Source organism: Myxocyprinus asiaticus, chromosome 3, assembly GCF_019703515.2.
Source record: "Myxocyprinus asiaticus isolate MX2 ecotype Aquarium Trade chromosome 3, UBuf_Myxa_2, whole genome shotgun sequence".
Lineage (NCBI taxonomy): Eukaryota > Metazoa > Chordata > Actinopteri > Cypriniformes > Catostomidae > Myxocyprinus > Myxocyprinus asiaticus.
The window spans coordinates 3,376,404-3,395,009 of NC_059346.1; the positions used below are offsets into that span (position 1 = coordinate 3,376,404).

The following is an 18,606-nucleotide window of genomic DNA, read 5'->3' on the forward strand; positions in this document are numbered from 1 at the left end:
CTGTGGGAAGACGACAAGATGGTGGAGGGAGTGTGATGCTCTGGACAATGTTCTGCTGGGAAACCCTGGGTCCGTCCATTCATGTGAACATAAATTTTACATGTGCCACCTACCTAAACATCGTTGCAGACCAGGTACATCCCTTCATGGCAACGGTATTCCCTGATGGCAGTGGCCTCTTTCAGCAGGATAATGCACCATGCCACACTGCACACATTGTTCAGAAATGGTTTGAGGAACATGATGAAGAGTTCAAGGTGTTACCCTGGCCCCCAAATTCCCCAGATCTCAATTCGATTGAGCCTCTGTGAGATGTGCTGGACCAACAAGTCCGATCCAAGGCGGCTCCACCTTGCAACTTACAGGACCTGTAACTTTGCAACTTACAGGATGTGCTGCTAATGTCTTGGTGCCAGATACCACAGGACACCTTCAGGTGTCTTGAAGAGTCTATGCCTCGGTGGGTCAGCGCTGTTTTGGCAGCTCGTGGAGGACCAACAGCATATTAGGCAGGAGGTCATAATGTTCTGTCTCATCAGTGTATTTTAGGATCAGGGTAATAGGTTAAGTATCAGCCATCAAAAAACACATATTTGTTGACTTCTGATCTGAATATTGGTGGTTTCACAATGTGTGGTAATGGCCCTAGTGTTTTGTTCCTGAATTTTTCTGAGAATGGGCCTCTTTAGGAAACAGTCAGAGAGCAGAAAACTCTTTGTGAAATTCTTTTATTTTGTATTTGAGTGGTATATAAAAGTAACAAAAGGCAAGAGATGTTTTTTTATAACTCTAACTAGCATTTCAAAGCACCAGAAACATAACAGGACAGTACTGAACTAGTGAAACTAGCTTCAAAACATTTTACATTTCCTTGCCAGTTTGAGCACAGTTTATTTTCAGGTTCTGCGTTGCACTTTGCAGATATAGTTCATTTTGACAGAGCAGTGGTTGTCATTCAGTTTCCCAGTATAGGTTACTTGTCCACAGTCCTCTCCTCCTCCCAGACCATGTTCGGTCCAGTCATCTGGCTGCCCAGAATTCCAACGTCTGTAATCATAAAGACATTTTTTTATGCTATTCCTTCCATTTAACACATACCCTGTGTCCAAAATTGCGTACTTTCACAGTATGTACTGTATTTGATGATAGACACACTTATCTACGGGCAAAACAGTATGTTCTTTTAAGTTGGTATGCGAGTAGTCAAAACAACATGGAACTGACCACAGTGGAGTTTGAGTTTGGGGAAAACGCTAACAAAACTACATCTGGTAAGAAACCTAATCTCTCGAGTCTCTAGTTTCATCCAACATGCCATTTTATAAATTTGAGCGATTTATCGTGAAACGCCAAGCTGCTAAACACAATGTACACTAATGTGTACTCTAGTGCATTTTTTCCTTAGAAATCCTATATTTACTGTGCATTTTCATATTGAGAATCAATGGGTTCATCCAAAATTTGGAAAATGTTGCTTACAGAGGCTTTATATGGAGTTAGGATGAAAATAAGCTGTATTTCAAACTGTTCTGAGACCAGTGCAGAGAGACAGCACACTGGAGGTTAAGTCATTCACTAAATAAGGAGCAAGGAAGCATCCTATAGCTCTCTATGCAGCTTAGTGCATTTAATCCAAACTTCCAAACAATCCAGTTCAGTTTCAGGGTGCAGATGATGTTTGGATCACTCAACATGTTTGACAGACATGGGACACTGATAATCAGTACATAGATTCAGAATTTATTATGTATCATTTTAATTTAACATGGTTGGCATGATTGGATGATTTATGGCAATTACTTTGAATCAAAATAATTTATGCTAATTTCTAATGTAATGTCTGTAACGTCTCAAAAACATGAATAACCAACACTCCTGGAAACATTAACTTTTTTGACTTTCTATATCTTGGTATTATTTAAAATTTCACAACTTAGTCTCGCTGTGCATGTTTGTTGCCATCAACTTTTAGGAAAAAATTTTGCTCTAGATTTTTTTTTTTTCATTAGGTGCTATTAGTTACAAATCAAAAAGGGAAATGGAAAATACACACAGCAGTCACACTCGGGTCTCAGGAGGTTAAAATAAAAAGTTATATTAAGGCAGATTAGAACCCAGAACTCCCTGTACTGAAAGCGAAAACATTATCATGAAACCACTCAGTTATTCTTGCTGCAATTCTTGTTTATATCCACTGACTAACAAAATCACAGTAATGACCGTGCCAAATGTACAGATCAAGTCATCAAATGAATTATGTGAAATGTTTATTGGAGCTCTTAAATTCATCACCAAGACCGTATATTAGTTTTTAAAACCGTAAAAGATTATTTGACATTATCAGCACATAACCTAATTAATATTCATGAGTTTTACCACTTTGTGATGTCAACCCCCCAAATGTCCCCACCACTTTTTAAAACAAAGTGACGCTCATGCCCCTAGTAGCTGGCATTCCATTAATGGAGCTCCAAACAAAAGTTGAAATCACAAGTTCAAATTTTCTAGTTCAATCTGCTATGTATACTCTGGATATTGTGTTGTTGGTAAATTGGTCATTCACAGGCCAGGCCCCAACATTTTCATTGGTTCATATTCTGTATGTGACATAATTTCACAAATCAACACTTCTTTTGAGAACTTTTAGTCTTTGGATGAAACAAGCCAAGACGAATGGAAGAAAATGTAGATTCAGTTTCTGAGATACAAGCCAAAATGTAAATTTACTCATTATAATGCCAACTGAGGCTTGCACATACTGCATTTAGCTAACTTTATTGGTCATTCACAATTGAAATTACAGGCTGCTGGAATTTGATTGGCTGTTGGCAGTCAAGTACTAAATAAAAGGCATGCCAAAGTTCAGCTTTCTCTTCACTGCTTGGATCTCTAATCAAATGCTACACTGAAGACCGTCAAAAGAGGTGTTGCCTTGAAAACTGTCTTTTGTGAATTTAGTATTTAAATGTATTCAGTGTATGTTTGCTCATACTGTAAATAGGTCTACGAGTTCTTGTTAATCAAGCTCTCTCTATACACTGTATTTTAAACTCACTCTTTGTTCATGGTGTAAGGAGTGTCATCCGCCCATCTCCACTGCCCTGTGTTCTGATCTGTAAGACCCACCCAGTAGTTATCTGAGATGGTAATTCTGGCCACAAATGCCTAGGGGGAGAGATGAGACTGAGAAACTGAGAGAAAGAAATATGAAAATTATACAGTAGGTGTGTGTGTTAGTCTGTTACACACCCACTCCTTGTCATCCTCCTCTATTTTGAGTAGTAACGCCCCCTGCTGTTCACAGTAATCACGTGCCATAGACCAGTTCAGTTTATCACTTGAGAACAAGTAACAGCTGCTGAGATACGAGATCCAGCCAGATTTACAGCCTGAATTGGGCAAGTCTAAAAAAAAATTAAAAAAGAGAAAGCCATGGAGGAGATACTTTATTGTTTATTGTTTGTTGTCCAGTCATGCGGGCTCTTTGATAATTGTTAATGTTACATACCTGTCGTTTTGGCACACATCTTCATTTTCAAGTCATTCAGAGCATTCATAACTCTTCCATCTGATAGAAGAAAACATTAAGACTGAATTATCAGATGAGACCTTGTATAACCTGCTACTAATTGGCAGTGTCTTTAGATTTTAGTGATTTATCGCGAAACGCCACACTGATAAACACAATATACACTAATGTGTATTTTAGCTAATTTTTTTCCATTCAAAATAGGTAAATTTCAACAATTTACATATGGAGCCACATTAAGAGCCCCATATCTCTGCCATATAGGGTTGAGCCTGGTCATTACCTGGATGGGAGACATCCTGGGGAAAACTAAGGTTGCTGCTGGAAGAGGTTTTAGAGAGGCAAGCAGGGGGTGCTCACCCTGCAGTCTGTGTGGGTCCTAATGCCCCAGTATAGTGACGGGGACACTATACTGTAAAAAGGCACCGACCTTTGGATGAGACGTTAAACTGAGGTCCTGACTCTCTGTGGTCCTAGAGCACTTCTCGTAAACAGTAAGGGCGTAACCCCGGTGTCCTGGCTAAATTCCCCCCATTGGCCCTTCTCAGTCATGGCCTCTTAATAATCCCCATCCATTAATTGGCTCTATAACTCTACTCTCTCCTCTCCACCAATGGCTGGTGTGTAGTGAGCGTACTGGTGCACTATGGCTGCCGTCGCATCATCCAGGTGGATGCTGCACACTGGTGATGGCTGAGGAGAGTCCCCTGTTCACTGTGTAAAGCGCTTTGAGCGTAGTGTCAGAAAAGCACTATATAAATGTAACGTTCATTCATTCATTCATTCATTCATTCATTCATTAATTGAGGGCCTTAAAAATGAAGTTACAAAAAGGAAAGTTTATTCTGAACCAGAATCTAAAAAGATATTAAGATATCTCTAATACTTCTGGAGTTATAGACACTCCAACTTTGGGAAAACAACACAAAAAGTTTTTTCCCATTTTTGAACTCCCATCATTGACTTGTAATGCAACAACGGCGCCTTTACGAAAACGTAGAGTTCATGGCAAATTTGCCGCAAACTTGCAGCAAATTCGCCACTGATAATATTCACATGCAAATGAGCTTTGCAGCAAACTTGTGGCAAATTGTTCAGTGTTGCCAGTGGTTTGCCAGATGTTCACCAGTGAAGAGCTGCAAACTTCTGGCAAACATTTGTGGCGAATCAAAAGCTCATTTGCATGTGAAAATAACAAGTGGCAAATTTGCGGCTAGTTTAGATTTTTTATAAGGGGGGTGCTGAAGTCAACTGAATTTAGTAATAGACCTACCTATTTCTGAGTAAAAATAAAATAATGCAGAAAAACATGACCGAATAACGTGCTTGAATGCTAATTATTCATCTGAGTTTGTGCAAAATGGCCGCTAAGTATGACAGAGTGGCCATCCTGATGAGTGACAAACAACATTCCTTTCACCGAAACTTGACAAAGAAAAAAATATTTTGGCTGACAAATCAAACAAATGTAGTGGGAGTTTTATTATTATTATTATTATTATTATTTGTAAGATTTTAACACCTTATTTTGTCCCCTATTAATAGAAAGTATCTGCAATAACTGTTAATAAACATGTTTGTATCTGACAAAATATGTTCAGCTGTGCAACAGCTAAAAAACAAGTCACGTTTGTTAATAGTACTTTAGTAGTATACATTTTTGTTATTACCGATGCCAAAATGTTATTTAAAAAAAACACTGTATCAACAAGATTACTATGTTCAAACAGTTAAAATAGATTTTCTGCACAGGTGTATAAAATTATATTTCATGAATGATGATTTGCATTAAGCATTATTATTAAACACAACCTTACATTTATACTTCTATCGATAATTCAGTGATTATTTCCATCAAATGTTTGACGTTTGATGCATGTCTTCTTACCAAAGTCCCGTTGTTTATTTTGTTGATCAGACTGTAAAGAACTAACAGACGACTTCAAACTGTCCAATAATCTTTCTGTTTCTGTGAGTTTCTGCTCCTGCTTGCTGACTGTGAAGAAAAAAGTTTGCTTTTTAAAAAATGATCTTCCTGAATCCACAGATGACAAGATTTATGTGCACAATAAATGTAAGAAACCTTTATATTTGATTGCTAAAGACCATAGAAGAAACACTGAAATGTTTGAATGAGAAGATGAAACACACCTGCATCATTCAGTTTGGATGTCAGCGATGATACTGAAGAACTCAAACTGACCATCAAACTCTTCACTTCAGTGAACAACATATCCTGTTGCCGCTCTGTTAAAAAAAGCTCTATTACTGGGGCCAAAAACATACAGTTGTATCTTGGTAAGAGGCCAGATTCATTTAGACAAGTGAAGATGAAATGCAGTTTGCAAACCATTTTACAGAAAAGATAATAACTGGATATCACCACCATCCAACGTATAACGAGATCCTGTGAAATCAACTGTCTGAAATGTTTATTACTGCATAATGTATACTGTTACCGCTGAAAAAGACAAAGTGACTTTTTTGAGGAGAAAAGTTTTTGTTTTGTTTTCTGAGATTTTCAATCCCTATTTTGTTCCTTGTTTATAGAACGTGCACCTGCAATTATTCTTATTAACTATGTTTGTTTCACACAATATTTGTTCTGCTGTGACACAGAATTAAAACAGGAGTCATGTTTATTAGTGCTCTAGCTGCATTCCATCGTCATTTTTACTACCAGTGTTAGAATGTTGATTATTAAGGCCTGTTCACACCATATCCAAAATGAATTTGTGAATAGATGAAAGGTCTAGTCACACTGAGGCTGAAACAAATAAAATGAAAAACAATTTCACCCCTATGCAGTAGGTGCCGCTGTTCTACAAACATTTATTCTGATTTACCTTGCAGCATTCAGCAATCATGAGATCAGGGTATGAAATTAACTTTTTTGCATATGGTGGCTGGTGAATGCCCAATTTTACCAGCCACTTTGGTTTTTCTGACATATACAGTGGCAAAAAAAGTATGTGAACCCTTTGGAATTAGCTGGTTTTCTGCATTAATTGGTCATAAAATGTGATCTGATCTTCAAGTCACAATATAGACAAACACAATGTGCTTAAGATAACAACACACAAACAATTATAATCTTTCATGTCTTGATTGAACACATCCCATTAAACTTTCACAGTGCTGTGGAAAAAGTAAGTGAACCCTTGAATTTAGTAACTGGTCAATCCTCCTCAACCAAGTGTTTCCGGTAGCTGCGGATTAGACCTGCGCAACATTCAGAAGGAATTTTGGACCCTTCTTTCTTACAGAACTGCTTCAGCTCAGACATATTCTTAGGATGTCTGGTGTGTAATAGTTGTCTATGAGGCCCCAAATTCTTGCAGGTGGTATAGCTGCCCATTTGTCTTGGCAAAATGCCTCCAGGTCATGCAAAGTCTTTGGTCGTCTTGCATGAACGGCATGTTTGAGATCTCCCCAGAGTGGCTCTATGATATTAAGTTCAGGAGACTGTGATGGCCACTCCAGAACCTTCACCTTTTTCTGCTGTAACCACTGGAGGGTCAACTTGGCCTTGTGCTTAGGGTCATTGTCGTGCTGGAAAGTCCAAGAGTGTCCCATGCGCAGCTTTCGTGCAGAAGAATGCAAATTGTCTGAATTCATCTTGCCATCAATTTTCACAAGATTCCCCGTGCCTTTAGAGCTCACACACCCCCAAAACATCAGTGAGCCATCACCATGCTTCACAGTGGGGATGGTATTCTTTTCACTAAAGGCCTTGTTGACCCCTCTCCAAACATAGCGCTTATGTTGTGACCATAAAGCTCTAATTTGGTCTTGTCACTCCAAATTACAGTGTGCCAGAAGCTGTGAGGCGTGTCAAGGTGTTGTCGGGCATATTGTAACCGGGCTTTTTTGTGGCATTGGCGCAGTAAAGGCTTCTTTCTGGCAACTCGACCATGCAGCTCATTTTTGTTCAAGTATCGTCGTATTGTGCACCTTGAAACAACCACACCGTCTTTTTCTAGAGCAGCCTGTATTTCTCCTGAGGTTACCTGTGGGTTTTTCTTTGTATCCCGAACAATTCTTCTGGCAGTTGTGGCTGAAATCTTTCTTGGTCTACCTGACCTTGGCTTGGTATCAAGTGATCCCCGAATTTTCCATTTCTTAATAAGTGATTGAACAGGACTGACTGGCATTTTCAAGGCTTTGGATATCTTTTTATATCCTTTTCCATCTTTATAAAGTTCCATTACCTTGTTACGCAGGTCTTTTGACAGTTCTTTTCTGCTCCCCATGGCTCAGTATCTAGTCTGCTCAGTGCATCCACGTGAGAGCTAACAAACTCATTGACTATTTACACACAGACACTAATTGCAATTTAAAAAGCCACAGGTGTGGGAAATTAACCTTTAATTGCCATTTAAACCTGTGTGTGTCATCTTGTGTGTCTGTATCAAGGCCAAACATTCAAGAGTATGTAAACTTTTGATCAGGGCCATTTGGGTGATTTCTGTTATCATTATGATTTAAAAAGGAGCCAAACAACTATGTGATAATAAATAGCTTCATATGATCACGATCCTTAAATAAAACAGTTTTTTTGCATGATCAGTCATATTTTCAAAATCAATGTCAAAATTTCACAATTTCTGCCAGGGTATGTAAACTTTTGAGCACAACTGAATGCGTGGTGTCTACTATGACAAAATTGCTGTTTTATAAGAGAAGTCACAGATGACTTTGCGACAGGTAGGATTCGCAAACGGTGACTTACTGTTGTAACATGTTAGTTGACCATTACGCTGTCTTATATGGTAAAAGCGTGGAGATTGTTAACTCAGTATAGATGTTCTCTGGTAAAGCTATTCACCTTATTCAGCCCCGCCCCTTTTCAGCACTCCGCGCATCTGTGTTTTGTCTCTTAACTACCGGTTTGTATTGAAGCTACTGAGAAGAGTCAATAAAAATGGATTACGTGTGGGAGCACAGAAAGTATTTTTCATCAAGAGTTGATGTTGTGAGTCCACACCACCCATTTACTACATGAAATGCTAGTGAGGTGTTTTTCCGACACCCATGGAGATAAACTGGACCTGGCAGATCACATTCAGACAGCTATGACACACTGCACTTTTTCATGATACAAGCGTTAAATTGTTATACGTGTAATTCTGCTTGATTTGTAGGTTTCAACTGAATCATTTGTGTTAAAATGTGTAGCTGACATGAAATTTCAAACAGTGACAGCTCGTATTATTTCACATGCAAGTTCATAACATTAAAGGAAATTACATTTGTACTTTTTTTCAATTAATTTGTCACCTCAGATTTTTAAAAGGCTTAAATGTGATTAAAATGATTGTAAATGGAATACAAAATAAAACGTTCACTTTCACATGTATATGAGTGTGTTTAACAATATAGTAGCACCCCGTCCCGGTTTAACACTCAAAAAATTTGCTCACCTGAACTGTAACGTGATGGATGAATGACATGAGAAGATGGCCAGAGGTGTCGTACAGAGACATTTTTAATGACTTTGTGTGGTCTCTTGGAGTTTCATGAGCTCAGAGACACATCAGTACATCCACGGCTTGAAGGTAGGATGTGTATTTATGAACGAAGTACCCTTCTTTTAAAATCTCCCCGCTCTGCCTTCAGTCGCTATGACATCCCCTGAACACTTTAAAATACTCACAATAACTTTTGGCAGCTCTGTTACCCGTAAATCCACTTTGCTAGCTAATTACACTTTGACATCAACACCATAGATTTCTACATAGAAAATGCTTGACCGGAAGTTCAAAGACAAAATTTTCAAGATGGCTGCGCACTTGTTTCTCTGGCGCATAAGGTGCTGAAGCGTGAATAAGAGGCTGGTGAATAAGAAGCTGGATTCAGCCTCGTGTGCTGGTCAGCTTGCTGAAAATAATAGGACCTTGGTTAAATACATCCTATTTTCTCTATGTAAAAAATAGCCATCCTAGTGGGGTCCTCCCTGATTATTTCATGGTAGCCAGTTTGTTTTCCTCCTCCGCCATGTTGAATGTTTACATCTGCTTCTAATGTGGAAACTTCGGTAGGTAAGCACCTTGAGTATGTGTGATTACTTGGTCTGTTGTGCCTCTCAGCTGTGATAAGCCTTAATGCTGACACTGTTTAACTGTATTTCCCAGCTGTAATATTTTAGTAGTAATCCGAGTGATCATGGAGCGAGAGACAATGCTGATTACTTTAATTGTCATTGACACACATGACAATTCACCTAAAGTTGTGGCATGTCATTTGCTTCAGTATGTATGGTAACAGCCAAAAGCTAACTAAACTCAGAGCACCTCCTGAGATGGTCTGAGATGATTTGCAACATTCTCATAGACTACATATTCTTACAAACATTTTTTTTAGAAGACTGAAACAGAGAAGAAAGAGTGAGATTTCTATGCATGCACGTGTTGCATGAGAAGCGCTCGTGCTGTGCTCATGAGCGGCAGAGCACCGCTGAACATCTAAACACACAGCGAATCAGACACTCACATTAACAGCTTTTCTTTTATCTGTTCCTCAATATATTATCAAGTGTGTTTCTTCAAACACGCGTCTTTTGTCTAATGGCATTTCTTGACACTCTGAGACGTCTTACAGGTCGCCCGCCACAATGATGAATAGATCAGGTAAAGTACCCACATTTGGGTATACCCACATTTGGCGGGTTGGCAGTTGTTAATTTCAAACCCTGCGTGAGATTAATATATTCAGCGCTGTTAAGGCATTTCTTTATCTAATTTGGCATAATGTTTCATTATGTTATTTCCATGTTCTTAATGTATTTTAAGGAATGTCAAATCTGTGTCGTTTGTATGAGTGAGATGAGTAAAGAGCATTGTTGCATAAATATACGTCCTGTGTCTATATATTTGCACATGAGTTTATTCCAAATAACCAGCTTCTCTTTTTTAATGTCTGGATATTATAACACAAGGTACATTGATATAAATAGACATGTAATAATGTACATTAAAAACAGGTATAGCATAAAATATGATGCATAACATTAAAAATAATATAAAATAAGATCAATTAAAATTTCCATATTTCAGAAGGTAAATTATAAATTCAGAGTTTTTATTTGTGAGATGAGTAAAAGAGCAAAGCACCTGTGTTTGACAATTGATTAGCGCCACTAGCTAACGTGACAAAAAGCTCATATCTCATTGGTCAGTCAGTTTTCTTCGCAGTCTTCTGACTACTTTCCTTAAAAAACAACAACAAAACAAAAAACTTATGGGACTGTCGGCGGACGATCGGTCGGACCCGGTGTGAATAGCACGTAGGAATCCATTGTTCAAAAGCTTGTTTGGAACTAACATTCACACCGAAAACACAGGCTTGGTGTGAATAGGCCTTTGATCCTTAGTAAGAGCACATCTGAGAACACCCATATGTCTCAATGAATTTTATTGAGTTCTGTATTGTGTATGGCATGTGAAATCAACTCACCAGTGCTCTGCTGTTTAGAAGAGAGAGTATTTACAGATGAAGTCAGATCTGACACTGAACTCTTAACTACACTCAATAAACTGACCACAGACTCTATTACAGGAGACAAAATAGATCAAAAAAAGATTGTGATTTGTATTTTGCATTATTATTACATACAGCAAATATATATTTATAATTCTATGGATACTTCAGTGATTTAAAAAAAAAAAATGTTATCAAATGTTTGATGTTTCTGTCTTACCAAAGTCACGTTGTTTATTTTGTTGATCAGACTGTAGAGAACTAACAGATGACTTGAAACTGTCCAGTAATCTTTCTGTTTCTGTCAGTTTCTTCTCCTGGTTGCTGACTTGGAACAAAAAGCAGTTTTAGAAATTATCTTCTTCAATACACAGATAACAGGATTTATGTGCTCATTAATTGTAAGCTAACTTTATTTATGATTACTAAAGACCATAGAAGAAACATTAAAATGTTTGAATGAGAAGATGAAACACACCTGCATCGCTCAGTTTGGATGTCAGTGCTGATACTGAAGAACTCAAACTGACCATCAAGCTCTTCACTTCAACGTATGACACATTCTGTTGAAACTCTGTAAAAGAAATGCAAGATCTGTTATTGGGGCCAGAAACATACAGGTGTATCATGGTAATAGACCAGATTCATTTGGAAATACATTCATCTAAGCAGGGGTCCTCTCAGGGCGTTTTGAGCATTTTATATGTTAAACTGCCTCATTAGAAAGTTAAGTGCTGCACAGAATCAAAATGTTCACAGAAATTAACTCACTACCCTAACAGTAAAACCATCTTATCCAGAGTGAGATATAAACAAAGTGCACAATAAAATATGAACATGGATTGCTCACCCAAAATTTTGACATAATATACTCTCCTTCATTCCAAACTCCATATGACTTATGTGATATTTTTCACACTTTGTAACTTAATACAATAGTTGTGTGTGTGTGTGTGTGTGTGTGTGTACACGTTTATACTACATTGTGGGGACCAAATATCCCCAAAAGGATAGTAAAACCTGAGATCACCTACCCTGTGGGGCCCAGCCAGCAGTCCCCATGAGGGAAATGGCTTATTAAACATACTAAACGAAGTTTTTTTTAGTTTATTTTTTTATGTAAAAATGCAAAAAGGTTTCTGCGAGGGTTAGGTTTAGGGAATGGAAAGTATCGTTAGATCTGTATAAAATCCATAAAATGCATGGAAGTCTATGGAGAGTCCCCACAATTATATAAAAACAAGTTTGTGTGTGTGTCTGAAAGAGAGAGAGAGAGAGAGAGAGAGAGAGACAGACCAACACTGCAAATGTTGTCAGCCACTGACTGTGTCCTGTGATACACAAAGTTTTCTTCCTGCAGGGGGCGCTTGACAGCTCAGAAAACCAAATTTTCCATTTGTCCATATTTAAATCTTAGAACGTTTTATATCTTATAGGAGACATTTTGGTAGTGAATAGTAATAAAACTGATAATTGCAAGGATTCAGAGAAATCTGCCACAGCAGTGTCTGTAAAAGCATTTTTAAAATTCATAAAATGTATAATTGGAAATCTTTAAAGAGTGAACATGTAGTTTTATTCATAATTCATGTAAACTATTTCATTTTTGAACAAAATGTTTATTTTTTGTTAAAAAGAAAACTGTAACTTGATGTTTTGAGATGAATCCTAGTTATTAGCCAATGGGAAAAGTTTGCTGTTTAACCTCTGAAGTTTAAGAGGTGGGGTTTCATCTCCCCTGTCTGCCCCTCCAGGCCTCACTCCCCTGTCTGCACCACCTGACCTTATCCCCGCTCCGGTGCTGCCCGACCCTCTTGTCGCTCTGGTGTTGCCTGATCTTATTCCCCGCTCTGGAGCCGCCCGACCTTCTTCCCGCTCTGGTGCTGCCCAACCCTCTTGCCACTCTGGTGCTGCCTGACCTTATTCCGACTCTGGAGACGCCCGACCCTCTTCCCACTTTGGTGCTACCTGACCTTATTGCCGCTCTGGAGCCGCCCGACCCTCTTCCCACTTTAGTGCTGCCTGACCTCATCCTCGCTCTGAAGCTGCCCAACTGTCTTGCTGTTCTGGTGCTGCCTGACCTTATTCCCACTCTGGAGAAGCCTGACCCTCTTCCCACTTTGGTGCTGCCTGACCTTATTCCCGCTCTGGAGCCGCCCGACCCTCTTCCCACTTTGGTGCTGCCTGACCTCATCCTCGCTCTGAAGCTGCCCAACTGTCTTGCTGTTCTGGTGCTGCCTGACCTTATCCCCGCTCTGGAGCCGCACGACCGTCTTGCCACTCTGGTGCTGCCTGACCTTATCCCCACTCCGGTGCTGCCTGACATACCGCTGTGGTGCTGTCTGAGCTCATCCCTGCTCTGGACCCATCTGACCCTCTTCCTGCTTTGGTGCTGCCAGACGTTGACCCCACTCTGATGCCACCCAACCTCATCCCTGCTCTGGAGCTTCCTCTGGTCTGTTCCTTTCCCTCCTGCTCTGCTGGCGCCCCTGTGGTCCACACCCTACCCTTTCCCTACTGCTCTCCCCTGGCTTGCCTGCCAGTATCTCCCTGGTCTGTCCCGCAGGCTCCACCTTGGTTCACACTCTGCCCTCCTGCTCCTCAAGCTCCCTCCTGGTTTGCTCAGCCGGTCCCACCCTGGACCATTCTGCCGGTCCCGCCCTGGACTGTTTTGTTTGGTTGTTTGGTTGTTTTTTGAACTATACCCCTGCCCCTCTGGTTTTGGTCAGGTTAGGACACCTGGTGGCATCCCTTAGAGAGGGGGTAGTGTCAGGATCCTGCCATCTCTGTTTGGTCTTTTCTTACTTTTATGTGGCAGGATCCTGACATCCTTGTTCTTTGTTGTTATTTGTACATTTTGTTTGTATTCTGTCTCTTCCATGTGTTTCTCTGCCCTGCCAGTTTCTATTTTCTGGGTGCGTACCATTCAGAAGCGATCAACCCTATGCCCTAATTCCCTTAGAAGGCTTTACAATCCACTGCGAGAGCACTGGGGGCTAAAAGGTGTGGGGCTCAAAAATAAGTCAGAACTCGCTTTTTAAGTAATATGTTTTGTAAATTCAGTTTGAAGCAATCGTACATCATGACTATCATGATTGTTCTCCCTTCAAAGTGCACTTTGGAGAGTGATTTTTCCTGTTTTGAATGCAGGATCTGTCTTGTTCCCTGGCCCCGCCCCTTTGTTTCCCTGATTATCTGTTCATTCTCTACACCTGCCCTTCTAGTTTGCCTCCTGATTTTTCTCTTTTTATATTCTCTTTATGTCTCTTGTCTTGTGCTGGATTCTTCTTCTTGGTTTTCTTGTTCAGTTGTGTTTTCAGTCGTTTTTGCTCCCTTATTTCAGCTTTCCTCTCTCATGGGTTGTTTTGGTTTCATGTTTGTTGCTAGATTTTTGCCCAGCTGTTTTGATTTAATTTTCCTTAATACATTTTTTTTCTTTTTTTTTTAGTTTCCTCTGTCTGACACTTTCACTGACACTTGGCTGACAAATAAAAAATTACTTGTTTGAGGAAATGTACAGATAGGTTGAATAGCTTTTCTGCACAGGTGTATAGAACTATATTTCATTGAGAATGATAATTTGTGTTATGCATTATTATTACATTAAAAAAAACTTCTATGGATACTTCAGTGCTTATTTTGATTAAATGTTTTATGTTTCTGTCTTACCAAAGTCACGTTGTTTGGTTTGTTGATCAGACTGTAGAGAACTAACAGATGACTTCAAACTGTCCAATAATCTTTCTGTTTCTTTCAGTTTCTTCTCCTGGTTGCTGACTGTAAAAAAAATAAAAATAAAAAAAAATTGCATTTTTAAAAATGATCTTTTTAAATGCACAGATGACAAGATTTATGTGCACAATAATTCTTAGCAAACTTTATATATGATTGCTGAAGTCCATAGAAGAAACACTGAAATGTTTAAGTGAAAATATAAAACAGACCTGCATCATTCAGTTTGGACGTCAGCGATGATACTGAAGAACTAAAACTGACCATCATGCTCTTCACTTCAGTATATGACACATACTGTTGACGGTCTTATTTGGAATAATATGCACAAATGAATCATACTCACTAATTATTATTTGTTTTAACAAAATAAAGAGGGCCAATTTTGGTTTTATTGACTTTAAGGTTTTAAAACTGAGATGTTTGATGATAAAAATCTGTTCCTACCTGCGATCTGAAGTTCAGATCTGATTGTCATTAGGGCCCAAGCATTGAAAGTGTAGAGACCCTATTGTTCTTCTAAGGATTATTAGGGCCCAAGCACTGAAAGTACGGAGACCCTTTTGTTCTTCTAAGGATTATTATTATTAGGGCCCAAACACTGAAAGTGTGAAGTCACATTAGAGTCATCGGCCATTAGGGCTGGGCAAAGTTGGGTCGTGCAGGACCCAAACAACTTTCATACTCACAGTCATTAGCTCCGCCCAACAGGAAGTCGGACATTTTGGATTTTCTGAAAATCGCAGGCTCTGAACTTTTAAATACTCCTCCTAGGGGATTCATGTGACTGGCACTAAATTTATGTAACATCATGCCAAGACATTGTAGATGCTAAATTGTGAATGGATTTTTGGTATTTTGTACAGTGAACGAAGCAATACATTTATGGCAAAAATTGGAAACAGGAAGTGCCTTATATCTTCTGTGTGCATTGTGTGATTTTAATGAAAATGCAGCTGTATGTTTTGTAATGGGGGCTGATCACATTGATGTGGCTATTATGGGTCACAGTCATAGTGCCACCAACTAGCAGTAGGAAGTGTTGCTCATAAAACAGACTTTAAAATAGTCCTCCTATATTTACCCAAATTGCTTCAAATTGTTTAGAATAATGTCAAATGCCAAATGCATGTGTCCACCCTGCATTATTTTCCGAAAGCTACCGGGTGGAAATGGACCAGTTGTGTTTGGGCCCGTCATCACAGCTTCAGCTATATTATTGGAATTATGACTGTTCATCCAACTCTACAAGATTGAAAACTTTCTTTCTAGATTGGAAACTTTGAGCCAAAATATACAAATAAACAAGCAAAAACACTTTTCCCAGCTTTGTGTAGTGTGCAAGGGCTATCAAAGTTTATATGATCTTGGTTTAGAGACTAAACTCTATATATATACTAATGCAAAAATCATTGTGTTTTATGGCAAAATATCTGAAAAGAATGCTTTGCTGTTAATCCATGGTTGACTTACAAATGACAGAAATCATGACCATCAGAAAGATCATGCAGATGGTTCCAAGAAACGTAAAATTGATCATTTGCCTGCCACATGAACGACCTGCAGAAATGGACATACCATGAGAAATTTTGATAATGCGAAAATGCTTTATGTCATTGATCTATAAACTCGTTGATCTACAAAAGATATATCACCACATTTTCCTTTCCAGTTCAAAAAGTTGTTGTTGTATTATAACATTAGGTCATTAATAAACATTGTATAGCTCAACAGATGAGTAGTCCTTGTACATTCAAAATATAAATCTGCAAAAATGAATTTAAGTTTCATGACATTTCTGACTGAATGTGCATGAACTATTGATCTGTTTAGGGTCCATGTACCTCCGGAAAAAGATGCTACATATTTTCACTATGCACAACGTTCAACCAATACACAATAAAACAGGATTTTATGAATAATGAAATCTGGTTAGAATTTTATGTAAATAGTAAAACAGTTTGTGTGATGTTCTTGTCTTACTTCGTGCCCTATAGGAAAGACAGAACTACTTGATTAAGTCTCATCTAGCCACAGTTTGATTTGTGGATTTTTTTATATAATAGCCAGGCTTTTTAATATTATACATCCACTTGAGTGCCTGTTTTGCCTTGATATGTTGAAACCAGCAACATGATTCTCTGAAATGTTTGATAAAACCCCTTTAGTGTAGTACTGCATTTACCTATTTGATACAAAATAGGGAATAAAACAGGTGATCGATTGCTCAGATGATTAATAAATTAATTACACTAAGGATTGATTCATGCTTTGAACACAAGGGCCCGGGTTCAGTTTCAAATCCAAGTATGTTTAATTATTATTATTTTTTTAATAAACCAAGCAAAAACCGCATGTCAGCAAATGTAAATCAGGAATAGGGTTATAGGGTTACAGGGTTATTAGGTTGCATTTTATTTACTGAATTTACTGGAATGGCTTCTACCCTAAAAAAAATAATAATAATAAAAAAAAATCCCATAGGTTCTAAGCTTTTGTATCCTCTGTAGTCTATAGCCTGCTCCTTAAAACCATGACGATGTCCCGCAAGGCTTATTCACATCCAATTAACATTTAATAATCTCTGCAACAACAAAAAAAAACTTCATCCATCCAGTCTTAGTCACCATTCAGTGCCTCATGTTTCCCCTGCAAATGTTGGCTTGAATGAATTATCTGATATTATTATTAATAATAATAATAACAACCACAATAATGACCAGATAACAAAGTCTATTGAGTTACATTTAGGTCTCTGCAAAGCGTCCCAGTTCATAATCATGCTAATTTTCCAAGCCCTGCCACCCTATCTCGTGGTGACAAAAGTTGTTTTTGGTGTGTTCAGTGGTTGTTTTAGGCTATCCAGTTGTCATTTTCTTGATGAGAGATAACATTGCAATTAACATGCAGCAGTCACACATTTCTTTAGAAATATGAATGTACTTCATTAAAAAGATAAAAAATGTATCTGCAAAAAAATAAAGAAATAAAGAAATAAAATTGGCAAACTTTAACAGACCAATCTGTGTGTTGACCAATCAGTGGAAATAGGAGTGTCAGGTCTGCCACATGTGCAAATCAAATATTTAACTTATAAACTCGGTTTATATGAATTCATTTTTTTTCTTCTTGTTTTTGTTTTTAAACTGAAAAGACAAATGGACTGTAAATTGTTGTAATGTGTTCACGAGAGAAAAAGGAAATGTGATCAAATGAACATTTATTGATTATTGTTGTTTTGAAGACAAAAACAAGAAAACTAATTATCCGAAGGCACATGGACCATTAGCATTATTTAATGCACTTATGTTGGCTTGACAAATATAACAGTAGCGATATCTTAAGCATGCAGCCCATTTCATGCATTAAAAGTTAAGTTCCTTCATCAAAATTAGTTTAAAATGTAATTTAAAATTGTAAATCTGACAAACCTTTCTGAAATGCTGTCTTTCGTTCACAATCCATCTCCATTTTTGAGATATTTTCAGAACTTTCTGTTTTCTGAAAAAGCAACATCACTTTAAGTCACTTGCTTCTTAGTAAGGATCCAAAAAATACCTCTTTTAATAACAGTCCTTCATGAAACAATGTCCCTGGAATAACAGTAGAACAGGGAACTTAAATATAAAATATAAACCCAGCACTTTCAGTTCCATATTCCAAAGAATACCCAGATAGCTACATTTATTTTGCCCGAATCTGGCTGTATTCCGCCTATGAGTTTGGCCCACAAACCGCATGGAATTACGGTCCAACATAGGCCCAAAAGCCACTTACCCTACTGTGGAGAGCGAGACCGGGAAAGTGCAGTAAGGGTTGGCACCTGTGGGAAATCACGTCTAACAGCTGTTTTGTGTTTGCAGTGA

At 38.4% G+C, this 18,606-nt stretch overlaps 1 protein-coding gene across 2 annotated transcripts; it reads right to left on the minus strand.

The window, feature by feature from the left end:
- Positions 1 to 712: 712 nt before the first annotated feature.
- On the minus strand, positions 713 to 18,328 carry LOC127423483 (asialoglycoprotein receptor 1-like). 2 transcript variants are annotated; one of them, XM_051667826.1, is made up of 12 exons: positions 18,172 to 18,328; positions 16,214 to 16,300; positions 14,678 to 14,785; positions 11,487 to 11,582; positions 11,229 to 11,336; positions 10,985 to 11,077; positions 5,681 to 5,776; positions 5,418 to 5,525; positions 3,509 to 3,568; positions 3,250 to 3,404; positions 3,056 to 3,165; positions 713 to 1,047 (listed from the first exon to the last, which is right to left on the minus strand). In XM_051667826.1, the coding sequence occupies exons 1-12, from the start codon at positions 18,254 to 18,256 to the stop codon at positions 897 to 899; spliced, it is 1,257 nt and encodes a 418-aa protein (XP_051523786.1). In that variant the 5' UTR covers positions 18,257 to 18,328; the 3' UTR covers positions 713 to 896. The 2 variants fall into 2 exon arrangements, with proteins under 2 accessions (XP_051523786.1, XP_051523795.1); XM_051667835.1 differs by lacking the exons at positions 11,487 to 11,582; positions 14,678 to 14,785.
- Positions 18,329 to 18,606: the final 278 nt, after the last annotated feature.

What these genes read in the sequence shown, in the direction of transcription:
- LOC127423483 (XM_051667826.1), bottom strand. Translation starts at nt 18,256, where the DNA reads ATGTTGCTTTTTCAGAAAACAGAAAGTTCTGAAAATATCTCAAAAATG. An exon ending in AAAGACAGCATTTCAGAAAG is followed by an intron (nt 16,301 to 18,171) that starts GTTTGTCAGATT and finishes CCATTTCTGCAG; the next exon opens with GTCGTTCATGTGGCAGGCAA. An exon ending in ATCCAAACTGAATGATGCAG is followed by an intron (nt 5,526 to 5,680) that starts GTGTGTTTCATC and finishes TTTTCTTCACAG; the next exon opens with TCAGCAAGCAGGAGCAGAAA.